The 13,949-nt window shown below is 40.4% G+C and overlaps 1 protein-coding gene across 1 annotated transcript in view; it reads left to right on the forward strand.

Moving 5' to 3' along the window:
- Positions 1-7,089: 7,089 nt before the first annotated feature.
- Positions 7,090-13,949, forward strand: part of LOC121377109 (glutaminase kidney isoform, mitochondrial-like) — a 39,814-nt gene continuing 32,954 nt past the window's right edge. The window contains exons 1-2 of the mRNA XM_041504986.1: positions 7,090-7,478; positions 8,804-8,897. Coding sequence (XP_041360920.1) covers positions 7,324-7,478; positions 8,804-8,897 — 249 coding nt within the window. The 5' untranslated portion in view covers positions 7,090-7,323. The remainder of the gene's footprint in view (positions 7,479-8,803; positions 8,898-13,949) is intronic.

A 13,949-nucleotide genomic window follows, 5' to 3' on the forward strand; every position in this document is an offset into this window, starting at 1 on the left:
CCTCCCCTTGTTGATTTTGATATGTAGGGGAAGGGTAGAGGAAACTGTATGTAATGTTTTGGCAATCGTCGACAATCAAATCTGATGACACAGAGCTTTAGTTTGATTATTATTGAGTCCAGTCATATTAAGCTTACATGTTGTTAAGCAGTAGGCCTTCCAAGTAACCAACGCTACACGAAGAAACCCGACGCCCATATACGTCACCACAAGAAGGAAGGAAGGAAATGTTTTATTTAACGACGCACTCAACACATTTTATTTACGGTTATATGGCGTCGGACATATGGTTAAGGACCACACAGATATTGAGAGAGGAAACCCGCTGTCGCCACTTCATGGACTACTCTTTTCGATTAGCAGCAAGGTATTTTTTATATGCAACATCCCCAAGACAGGATAGCACATACCACGGCTTTTGATATACCAGTCGTGGTGCACTGACTGATGCGAGAAATAGCCCAAATGGGCCCACCGACGGGGATCGATCTCAGATCCAGCGCGCATCAAGTGAGTACTTTTCCACTGGGCTACGTTGTAAACAAGTTGAATTGTTTCCAGTCCGTTATAGGGGCGGGGTTTACTTCTCGCTTGATGTGCATGCGTCGCAGGATCGAACCACCTCGGTGGATCCATTCAGCTGATTGGGTTTTTTCTCATTCCAACCCGTGCACCACAAATGGTCAAAAGCCGTGTTACGTGTTTTCCTGTTTGTTGGAAAGTGCATATAAAAGATCCCTTGCTGCATTATGAAAAATGTAGCAGGTTTCCTCCGATGACTACGTGTCACTATTACCAAATGTTTGATATCTAATAGCCGATGATAAATTAATCAATGTTAAACAAAACTTCTCTGTTGTTGTTGTTTGTTTGTTGTTGTTTTTTTTGTTTTTTTTTGGGGGGGGGGAATGTTATATAGTAAATGCTAAACAGATGGCTTAGGCTATATATGCATATTATGCTTCTCTTTGTTGTGAACCGGCCTCGGTGGCGTCGTGGTTAGGCCATCGGTCTACAGGCTGGTAGGTACTGGGTTCGGATCCCAGTCGAGGGATTTTTAATCCAGATACCGACTCCAAACCCTGAGTGAGTGCTCCGCAAGGCTCAATGGGTAGGTGTAAACCACTTGCACCGACCAGTGATCCATAACTGGTTCAACAAAGGCCATGGTTTGTGCTATCCTGCCTGTGGGAAGCGCAAATAAAAGATCCCTTGCTGCTAATCGGAAAGAGTAGCCCATGTAGTGGCGACAGCGGGTTTCCTCTCAAAATCTGTGTGGTCCTTAACCATATGTCTGACGCCATATAACCGTAAATAAAATGTGTTGAGTGCGTCGTTAAATAAAACATTTCTTTCTTTCTCTTTGTTGTGTTGGTATAAAGTACCCATACTAGCAGTAACTAATGTGACCGGCCTTGGTACTGTCGTGGTTCCACCATCGGACATAAGACTGGTAGGTACTGGGACCGTTCGCAGCCCGGTACCGGTGTCGCGAAATATATTCGCCCCCCTAGAAAATCGCCGGCCGGCGGATTTATTTCTCGCCCCCCTCCAAATATTTTCGCCCCCCCCCCATATAATGTGTTATATATAGGACAATGATCTATTTCTACCATAGTCCATACGCATACAAATTATGTGCTGTCTTTAATAGTCATCGACAAAAAGACAGAAATATCCTTATTTATTACATATCCATTCAATCTTAGTATAGTAATAAACACCATTCCGATCCGTGCAATTAAAAAATCTTTTATTGAACATATGTCCAATAAAAGCCTGAACTATTTTTGGGGGAATCCCCCATATTATTGTTTGAGAGTTAGCTCCCTTGAATGTTTATTATTATTTTATTATTTTATTAATTTTAAATAAATAAATAAACTAAAGAAGGTATGATAAATACAGAACTTCACATACTTTTTTTCGTTCCTATTTATTGCACTTGTTTATTGTGCGCAAGAATATATACCACTCGACCGCTACGCGGTCTCGTGATATATTATTCTTGCGCACAATAAACTCGTGCAATAAATAGGAACGAAAAAAAACGTATGTGAAGTTCTGTGTATATATTACACTTTTTGGGAACAGTTCTCAAGCGAATTACTCTCTAATTATACAACATTACATTAGAAGAATAACCCTCTATTTTCTTTAGTTTAAACTGTCTATGATTATAATTAATTTCTATCTATAGTATAGAGACTATAGACGATATTTTATTTCTTTTATTTTTTGTTAAGTGCCCCGATTTCCTCATAAATTCCTACGTCATGCATTTTAAACATTTCAGAAAGCATTAATCCATGGAATGAATAAAAACATAACTCTCCGTCAAATATAAAACATTTTCGCTTGTAGTGACGACTATTGTAAAGAATTATATAATTATAGGGGTCACTTATTATCCATTATCTCTACTCGCTTCTCCACCCTCCACCCCCCCCACCCCACCTTTCTCCGCCTCAGATAATATGTACTTGTATTATATAATACATATCTTCAGGTGGAGACTGCTCTTGTTTCATTCTCCTGCTTAGTGCCCTATTATAATTTGCAGTAGAGAGAAGTTGCTGTTTTATCCAGACTATGATAATGTATTTTAGCTCTCCGGTTAGTCTATTAATAATAACAACTATGTGATAAATAGATCTCCATCCGTGCTAATTTTATTACAGTGGGTGTGTGGGGGTGGGGTGGGGTGGAGTGGATAGAGGTATAGTGGGAACTAATAATACTTCTCAGAAGCTCTTGGTATCGTTCAACGGACATTATTTCAAATCAACCATAAACATTTTATTTCAAATTAAGTATCCTCAGGGAACCAAAATGCAATACTTGCATAAAATATGTAAATAAAGAGAACGAAAATACGAAGTTATGAAGTCCTATCATTACACGAGTCTTTTTTCTTCTTAGATGCACACGATTTTGTCGATTTTTTTATTCATATAATCGAATGCTCGCATCTCTGTCTTCAATACATTTTAAGATATGATTGCGCATATCCAATGTTATATTTCATGAGGGAGACATATCCTGGCCAACTGGAAGGCATTGGCTATTGCAAAGACCCCACAATCATTCCCATTCGGCCTGAACATCTAGAACTGTCTACTGTTTCAACAATAATTTAAAACATTAAATGACAGAATAACTAAAATGAGTAAGGGAAAAAAAAAAAAAAAATTGGGGTGATTCTATTTCGTGGGTCGGGGCGATTCTATTTCAAGTGGGGGGGGGGTATTTATTTCGAAATAGATTCGCCGGGGGGGCGAAAATTTACGGGGGCGATTCTATTTCGTGACACCGGCGCTCCCACCCAGAACCAGTTTTCGACTCATTGTTTGTGGATATAAATACGAAATAAGTTGAAATGAATCCATGAAAATAGCCATTTCTCTACTAGATGGATCAGTTGGTTGAGCGCTGGATTTTTCCTGAAGTCCGTAGTTCAAATCCCCTCAGTGGAGGACCCCCCTCCCTCCCCTGTACCGCGCCTCAAATGAACAAACCCACAACAAACTTTTGGAGAACAGTATAGTCCTACTCCTCTCCTCGCTTCTCCCCCACCTTTTTTTGGGAATTCCGGGAGGTTTGTAGCTATACAATAGATCGTAGTTTCTCGTTTATCCTACTATGTTCACGTTTTCAGTAGCCCAAAAACGAAAAATGAAAATTAAAAAAAAAGAAAGAATGAAAAAACTGTCGATCCAGAAAATTTAGGGGGGCCCATGAGAGGGCAATGGAAGTTTGGGGGTGAGGTTTGTAGGGGATCCCTGTCCAGCCCGGGCCCCTGGCCCCCCCCCCCCCCCCCCCGATCCGTCTCTATGTAGCCTAGACATTAGCTATGACGGCCAGAAACACATTCGATATATGCCTACAGTAAGTTTCTAAACATTAGGTTAATCTGTATTCAAAATATATAACTTTAGTCATTAAACAAGGATTTATTTATAGTTATTTGGAAATAGTTTACAATGATTCAGGATAGTTTTACGCTAAGTCGCCTTGTCCGACAATAAACTTTAGTGTACCGGACTCCAGTACAAATTGCCATGCATGCAACTTTTAGTCGCCACCCAACCCTCCCAGGCCGTATGTATAGGAACCGGGTGATGGTGCTGCTGTCCCCTCCACTCGATTACCAAAATGTAAGCTACCTTTTTTGTTTTTGTTCTATTCTATATATAGACTACATAAAGTGTATTGAAATTTTGACTTGTGCTCTCTTTACGCTCTCTCGCTCTGCTCCTCAATTTCTTCTCTCTCTCTCTCTCTCTCTCTCTCTCTCTCTCTCTCTCTCTCTCTCTCTCTCTCTCTCTCTCTCTCTCTCTCTCTCTCTCTCTCTCTCCCCCCTCATTGGCCAAATGATAAAATAACAAAATGCCATAATATGAAATATGCTGTGATGTTACTAAACATTTATTCCTCTCTCTCTCTCTCTCTCTCTCTCTCTCTCTCTCTCTCTCTCTCTCTCTCTCTCTCTCTCTCTCTCTCTCTCTCAAACTGTCCTCTCTCTCTCTCTCTCTCTCTCTCTCTCTCTCTCTCTCCTCTCCTCTCCTCTCTCTCTCCTCTCTCTCGTCTCTCTCTCTCTCTCTCGGATCGTCTCTCTCTCTCTCTCACACACACACACACACACACACACTGTGACGGAACATGCTCTTAATTTGTTTTCGCCTGTGGCGATATTAATTGTTTTAGAGGGCCGTGTGCAGTTCCAATATGTACTTAAGCCCAGATGGGCAACTTGTTACGTGATACCTTTGCGCGACGGTCGTCGAGCTTTTGTAATACACACCCAGCGCAGATGTGGAGGCCATGTAGTCAGTAGTTACGTAATAACTCCGGTAGTGCTGTTCATGACCAGGGGATTGCTCGCGGAATGGCGACAGCCAGTCTGGGCGATCTAAGAAAAATATGCCGGCGTGGTGGCTGTAGAAAATTCACATGATACGTGAGGTGCCGCGATGTAACCCCAGGCGATATTTGGTTTTTTAATAAATAGCTAGGGTTTTAGAGATATCGGGGAAAAACATAAGGAAGGCTCCAGGGGATCGCTGTCCGTCCGGACTGGTAATTATATATTTTCTGCTCTGTGTATAACCTTGATGTGATTGATGTGACTTTAAATATTTTAATACTGTATTATACCAATCTTATTTAGACGGTGCTGCCGGTCATCTGACGCAGTAAACTGTAGGCTCACTGTCTAAATATATATAAAGATTATCCAGTCATCCTAGAGGACCTAGGTAAACTGTAGGTTATTGTCTTTATTGTGATAGGTACCAGTATTAATTCTGTGTTACAAGGTTACTGAACGAGTAGTTAAGGGTTAATTAAAAATTAACCAGTTAGGAATAGAGTTGTAATTCCTTTCTTTATTAAGTTTCCCTGGCAGCGTTTCTCAATTATCACACGTTACTGAACGAGTAGTAAGGGTTAATTAAAAATTAACCAGTTAGGAATAGAGTTGTAATTCCTTTATTAATTAAGTTCCCCTGGAAGCGTTTCTCAATTATCACACGTGTGGGTGTTGTGTCACGGTGAAGTGATTAGCTTATTGTATAAACTAGACACCTAGAGATTAACTGATTAAGTGATCAGTTCTGGGTTGTTATTATTTGTTGTTGTTAATTAACTACTGCGGCAGTACCTTTGACAGCGTAGGTTAATACATATTCCAAAGTGTATTGTGTTTTTGTTGTGTTTTCTAGTGAACTAAACGTGCTATAATAATATATACTTTATATATAGATCTTATCTCTGATCATACCTAGACGAGCCACACTCGGGTATAACTGCTCGATACAGAGAGATCTAATAGATATACAGTTAGGAGAGATATTGGACAATCGTGTTTCATTCAGTTACGGGTATTATAGGATCCCCGTGACACACACACACACGGACACACACACACTATGGAGGCTGTGACCCCCACTAAATGCAGCCACTCCCACCCCAGATATCGTTTCTAAGGGCCTGCCTTCAAAATGAGTGCATCCGCCACTTTAATCAATGTTAAAGTTAACGTGTTTTGTTTAACGACACCACTGGATATCATAAGAGCACCTGCTAGGTAGTTCTAAACAAAATTGCTGTCGGATGTCTTGCATTTGGTAATTATGACATACAGTTCAGGCGCGGATGCAGGATTTCTTATGGGGGGTGGGAGGGGGTCCAAATGTGATGACTGATCTATCCTTTTACACAGAACAGTTAATATAATCACGTTTCCTCTTAAAGGTTATGGTCGGTTTTCAAAAAGAGGGGGGTACGGATCCCTGGACCCCCCCTGGATCCGCTACTGCAGTCCTTGAGAGGAAACCCGCTACATTATTCCATTATAGTATATATTAATTAAGGGATCTTTCAAATGCACCATCCCAGAGACAGGATAGCACGTACCACAGCCTTTTGTTACCGGTCGTGGAGCACTGGCTAGGTGGGGCGGGACGTAGCCCAGTGGTAAAGCGCTCGCTTAATGCGCGGTCGGTCAAGGATCGATTCCCGAAAATGGGCCCATTGGGCTATTTCTCGTTCCAGTCAGTGCACCACGACTGGTGTATTAAAGGCCGTGGCATGTGCTATACTTTCTGAGGGATGGTTCATATAAAAGATCCCTTGCTACTAATGGAGAAATAATCAATAGTGGGTTTCCTCTCTAAGATTGTCAGAATTACCCAATGTTTGACATCCAATAGCCAATGATTAATAAATTAATGTGCTCTTGTGGTGTAGTTAAACAAAATAAACCTTTTTTCTAGTGGTGTCATTAAACAAAACAAAAAACCGTTTAACTGGCTGGGACAAGATATATATAGCCTGTGGGCCCACCGACGGGGATCGAACCTTGAGCGACCGCGCATCAGGCGTGTGCGCTTTAAATATCACTGGGCTACTATCTCGCCCCTTAATCAATGTCAATTCTATAAATTGTTTTCAGACATTGGCTTACTTGAACTTCCATACATCTGGCGTGTGTTACAGGATTTAGTTCGACGACAGATGTATTGGACTAACATCGGCGGTGCCCTACATCATCACCTTTCGGGTCGACCCAGAATCACATAAAACCCATCACTGACAGTTTTGCGACTAGGCTACTAGTTATAATCCAGCACGTGGGCTTTCGCGTGGCTTCCAGTGATTCATAACAACCGCAAAACATGGTTCCATGTGCGTAGTCTACGTGTGAACGAACCATTGATTTTACTGGTCGATGTATATGCACAGTTATTCTTTGATCTTCTAAGACAAGACATTTAATTAGAAAGAAGGTTAAATGCGAAGACATTTTTATTAATTTATGCAATGAGCATTCTTGCTGGTTCGAAATGTTACCGATTCATGGCGGCTGCTATTTGCCACAAGTGTCAGTGGAACATTTTACGTTTTCGCCACGAATGTCTGAACAGCAGCCACGTTTTTCGCCGGACACAGTTTAACGCAGTCAATGAGCCAAACACGTGAGTATTGCTTAAATACTATACAATTATGAAAGAAGGTCACCGTGTCATATCATGCGTAGCCTATTACCTCCCTATTACCTCGTAATGTCACGCACCAATAATTATAACGGTATTTGGTGTATAGTGCGCAAACAAAGCAAGGCACCAACGGCATTTGTTTATGTTGACGTTTGGTACACCAATAGAACTAGGCGCACGTGCAGGAATTTTAGCGGCGGCGGGGGGGGGGGGGGGACCATCGAGATTAATGGTCGAGTTATGCTCCCCCAGATTATATATTGAAAACAAAAATGCTTTAAGCAGGGGTTCGACCCATTCCCCCCTCCCCCCCCACCCATAAACATATGCTTGACTGCACATTGATTGCTGGTATTTAAGCACCATTTGACCATCCCTCTCCCTATATGGTGACAAGTCCTTTTAATGTCCCTTTCTAGCTACAGGGTGTTCATAGTGGTGGGGTGGGGGGGGGGGGGGGGGGGGGGGGGGTACTGGAGTTGTTCCTCTCATTTTTTTTTTTCCAGAGGTGAAGAAGATCTAATATTATTTTGAATAATTTGTACCTCAATCATTCTCCATTTTATTATATTTTTAAAATTTAATTTAATTTATTTTAGTTTTTACCTCCATCCTAGGAATTTTGGTAGACTACAGCCCTGGCTGATAATTTACTACCAGTATTCTAGTCAGCACACCAGGATTTATATTTTACTGTGATGGCATTATTACTTGCCGTTTTGCCATGAAAATCGGACTTTGTCAATGGCATGATCCAATTAGAGGAGCGAAACATAGCCCAGTGGTAAAGTGTTCGCTTGATGCACGGTCGATTTAGGATCGATCCCCGTCAGTAGACCCACTAGGCTATTTCTCACTCCAGCCAGTGCACCACGACTGGTATATCAAAGGCCGTTGTATGTGCTATGCTGTCTATGGGATGGTGCATATAAAAGGTCCCTTGCTGCTAATCGAAAAGAGTAGCTCATGAAGTGGCGACAGTGGGTTTCCTCTCTCAATATCTGTGTGGTACTTAACCATATGTCCAACATCATATAACCGCAATCGACAATGCCGTGGAAATTGTTTTTAATTCTCCACGGCACTTTTGTTAACCGTGGACCATATTCATGCAGGTTTTTTTAATTACTTTTTTTTTTTGTCATGGACATGTTCTTAATTGCAGGTGTTATTTTTGTATCCATCACCCCCACCTGCACCTTCACTTTTACAAAATCCATCAGGACCTGTCTGTGCCACACTTCCAGTAATGAAGCACATGTACACCTCTTTGTTCATGTTGAAAATCTGCATTTCATTTTCAGCGGTGTCAGTGAGGAGTTATGGAACTTTGAAGACAAGTTGTTCAACTATCTGTCTGACAACAATGGAAAAGTCTCTGTTGACCGATTCTTGTCTGTGAGTACATGCATAATTAGGTTAAACGTAAAAAAAAATTAATTAAAAAAACAAACATTTTATATTGAGTGACTCGAAAAAGGAAGGAAATGTTTTATTTAACGACACACTCAACACATTTTATTTACAGTTATATGGCGTCGGACATATGGTTAAGGACCACACAGATATTGAGAGAGAAAACCTGCTGTCGCCACTTCATGGGCTACTCTTTTCGATTAGCAGCAAGGGATCTTTTATATGCACCATCCCACAGACAGGGTAGTACATACCACAACCTTTGATACACCAGTCGTGGAGCACTGGCTGGAACGAGAAATAGCCCAATGGGCCCACCGACGGGGATCGATCCCAGACCGACCGCTCATCGAGCGAGCACTTTAACACTGGGCTACGTCCTGCCCCCGGACTCGAAAAAAAAAAAACCCTCCTGAATGTGGAATTATTTCAACCCCATTTCTATTTGGATATTTGCCACGTTCGGTGAAAATTTTAGGCCGATAGATCAAATATTGTTAAAATAGCAGCTCATTCGAAATTGTAAACAAAATAAATATGACAGTCATTGCACTTATTGCCCTCGGGGGCAGGATGTAGCCCAGTGGTATAGCATTCGCTTGATGTGCGGTCGGTCTGGGATCGATTTCCGTCGGTGGGCCCATTGGGCTATTTCTCACTCAAGCCAGTGCATCACGACTGGTATATCAAAGGTCGTGGTATGTGCTATCCTGTCTGTGGGATGGTGCATACAATAAAAGATCGAAAAGAGTAGCCCATGAAGTGGCGACAGCAGGTTTCCTCCCTCAATATCTGTGTGGTCCTTAACCATATGTCTGATGCCACATAACCGTAAATAAAATCTGTTGAGTGCATTGTTAAATAAAGCATTTCCTTCCTTCTGATGATAAGATAAAAATCAATGTGCTCTAGAGCCGTCGTTAAATAAAACAAACTTTACTCTCTTTTTTTCCTGTGTGGTGTTATATTTGTTTTACGGGACTTATAATTTTGAATATGTTGCGTTGCCATTACGGCGTTGTTTTTCGCTATTAAACCCCATTTTTCACAAATAAAATTGCACTTTACTTACATTTTATTATTTAGAATACACATTTTTATTCACCTGAAGTGCTTTTTGGTAATCCTGATGTTTGTAAAACTACGAAATGCATTTTTTCACAAGACGTGTTGTCGAGAAAAAAACGTTAAGCAAGCGAGGTCCAATCTATTTTTAGAGGGGATATTTCCATTTCAATGTCACAGACGTTGGTATATCACGTGACCGTTATCATTTTGGTTCGGTTTGTTTTCTCGTGCACGGTTCGCGCAATCAACATCCGATTTGTTGTTGTTCATTTGTGAGATTTTTCTTCACAGTTCGTGAACATTTTCAGTAACAATAAAGTTCAGACAAGTAAGTGTCTCAATACAAAACGTTACAAACCCTTAAAACCAATAATTTTGCTAAGTCTTACGATATCTGGAGAGGGGATACAACCAGGACAGAACAGTTGGAACATGTCCAGGAGAGGTAAAACGAACGCACCCCAAGTCTGTGAAATTTGTCGTGACGTAGGCATTGTTGTGCTTCGAGCGACATCTACAGGTGACATCAGAATACTAACTTTCAAATTATTTCAAGCAATTATGACATGGGGATTCCCATGATATTTATCGATATAAAACCTGCTTTTTCACACCATTTGATAAAAACGTGATCTAAGTGTGTTACAGGTTTGTAGATTAACCAAATTATAATTTATTTTCGCTGGATGGAACTAGGGTGTGCGGCTTTAATTTATTTTATACTTTACAATGTATATTGGCTGGCTCACCAAAAATGATAACCCAACTGAATATGAAACTATTTAAAAAGTATGGGGGACTGTAACTTTGGTATTTCACACTCATTACTATATCAGGATCACTTCTCTGACAACACAGGATGAAGCTGGATGTATGTTCATGTACTCTCGACTTGCCTCCCCCCCCCCCCACCTGGGGGGACTGCTTGTTAGTTATGGGAAGCTGTTAGAGTACCGCCTCGCTTACACCGGGTCACGAGCAACTCATCTTCATAAATCAAGGCTAATATGTGTTCCTCGTATTCAGCCTTGATACATGTAGTCAAGATTACTGATATCCACTACTAGCGCCCTCTATTGGAAGAAAATTTGTAACACCGATTATGTCCCTTACACGATGATATCGCTGACCAATCACAGCATCGGTAACATGTGACAATCTCAAAAATTAACCGCCGGACGCTGACGCTGCCATCTTTGTTTACAATAACAATGGAATCTATAAGGAGCATTGCGATTCGTTGCAATCAGATCTCATCGCATCCAATGAATTTTAAGCATTTTGTGGCACGATTTCTTGCAATCTAATTAAAATTAGCTCCACTATTACATGTGGATCTAAAGACAGCCAGTTGGAGCTCATGTCCACCAATCAAAACCTTACTTGCAGAATCCTGCCAGTGATTTAAAACTAACAACACTGCGTAGTCCCCAATGTCCAGGTAACATTTCGTCTGTAAATAATAATTTAAATATTGACCAATCACACTTCGCCTTTTATAACGTTATTTGGGAGCATACAAATTCTAAAAATATCGGGCGAGTCTATTTTAGTGGCCGCAGTACAGCGAACCATACCAATACGTACGGGGTGGGTTATCAGTCTTCAGTTTTATATTACAAATTATTTATTTTATAAAATAAAACATGTTTTAAGGCATTCGTAATTCACACGAAACATGTCGTATACCCTCTGGATAATTTGGAATGTTTTCAAATTATTTTTAAATCACTGGCAGGATTCTGCAAGTAAGGTTTTGATTGGTGGACATGAGCTCCAACTGGCTGTCTTTAGATCCACATGTAATAGTGGAGCTAATTTTAATTAGATTGGATTTCTTGATGACATGTATCAAGGCTGAATACGAGGAACGAATATTATCCTTGATTTATGAAGATGCGAGCAACTGTGACTTTGGTGTATGGTGATGCGGTCACTCAGAAGAGGAAGGGAAGAGGTACGAGAAGGAGGAAACGTGTGCCAGGGGTTGTACAGGACTCCACGGCCTGCGTCTTCCGTTCCAACCCATCCGCTTGTGTCTGCATCTGCAGCCCATGAAGTGGCGACAGCGGGTTTCCTCCCTCAATATCTATGTGGTCCTTAACCATATGTCCGACACCATATAACCATAAATAAAATGTGTTGAGTGCATTGTTAAATAAAACATTTCTTCTTATTTCAAGGGCGGTGCAGACGGTACGGCCGTATCACTTTTTTGTTCATATTTGTTGTATCTGTGAAAATGTTCTTCACAGGTGAATTTGAAAGGAGAGTCTGGCAACCTCGAGCCGTTCCACTATTTTTTACACTGCACCGCTCCTGTATTTTGATCCAGAACGTGATTGGTTTTTTATCTTATTCCAAACAGTGTACCACGATTGGTCAAAGGCCGTGGTATGTGCTTTCCTGTCCATGTGAAAGTGCATAGAAAAGATACCTTTCTTCTAATGGAAAAGATGTACAGGTTTCCTCTGATGACTATGAGTCAAAATTACCAAATGTTTGATATTAGTTACAAAAGTTTGTGGTTTAAAATTGCTGTAGGCATTCAGGTTCAGCATTGCGATATTGGCAAAAACATTCAGGTTCAGCATTGCGATATTGGCAAAAACATTTCAAAATTGGCATATTTGTTCATTTTGTTTAACGAAACCCACTACATTTTTCCATTACTAGCAGGGTTGAAAATTAACATGAAAACCAAGGTCGCCAGCAGGACCAGTTGAAGAAAAATCTTACTGGCCCTTCTCAAATTCAACTAGCCCTCCAATTATCACATTGGATTTTAACTGCACAGGTAAAATTAAAACCTTTGTGTTTTTTTGTTGAATAATGACCGTTTGCGTTAAAGAAAATCGATGAATTGACGTTTAACTTCATAATGAATAAAGTAAAAATTTATATAAAAACATGTTAAGTTTTAAACCTATACCAACTGAAATAAAATAAAAATTGAAAAAGAAATCCAGTATAAATAAACATGTTTCTTTACAAATACTTACCATTAAATTAAACATATTAAATCTCATTTTCAACACAGGGTAAAAGATAATGCAGTAGAAATAGACTAAATGTAGAACTGCGCATGCTTTAGTAAACTAGTCTGGAAGTGGCAGTCCTCTTTGTGGTGATGCAAGATGGATGGAATAAACTTTGTGGTGATACAAGAGGGGTGAAATTCCCAGCAAATGATTTCCTCGAGAGTGGCTGTTCTCCTAGATAGAGATCCATGGAATCATCCACTGTTTTGCCAAATGCCCATTCGACTCTGCTTTGTGCAGAGATACGGCCCTGAACATGACATTGTATTATGGTTGTGTCATTCAGGTTACCTTGGATGTTCCATCAATTGCCTTAAAACTTGTATCACAAAAAAGAGAGTTAACCTATGCAGTTTGATGGTAATTTGTAAAGAATTTTTGTTTTAATTTACACTGCACTTTTACCCCCAATAAAATGTTATTTACAATGGTATGGGTTTAAAACTTAATAAATTAATATATTTTATATGAATTTTATCTTTATTCATTATGTTGGCGTTGTCAAAATATAGAACATGTTCTAGGTCTTCTGCTACCAGATCTGTAGTACGCACCGACATAGACGCGGTGTGTTTTGTCACATTTGATTCAGTATCAGTGTGTTTCTTTTTTAACTAGTACAATACTCGCCAGACACTAAAATCGATGGTCACCCAACGGACTACCTTTGTAAGATTCCTAGTCTCATTTAGCCAATAAAGGTCGCCACGGGCGACTGGGCGACTGTTCATTTTCAACCCTGTACTAGCAAGGGATCTTTTATGTGTACCATCCCACAGACAGAATAACACACGCCATGGTCTCTGATATACCAGTCGTTGTGCACTTGCTGGAATGAGAAATAGCCCAACGGGGAATCAATCTGAGACGAGCGCTTTATCCCTATTTTACAAAATACCCATTCGACTCTGCCTTGTATAGAGAT

Source organism: Gigantopelta aegis, chromosome 7 (assembly GCF_016097555.1).
Source record: "Gigantopelta aegis isolate Gae_Host chromosome 7, Gae_host_genome, whole genome shotgun sequence".
NCBI lineage: Eukaryota > Metazoa > Mollusca > Gastropoda > Neomphalida > Peltospiridae > Gigantopelta > Gigantopelta aegis.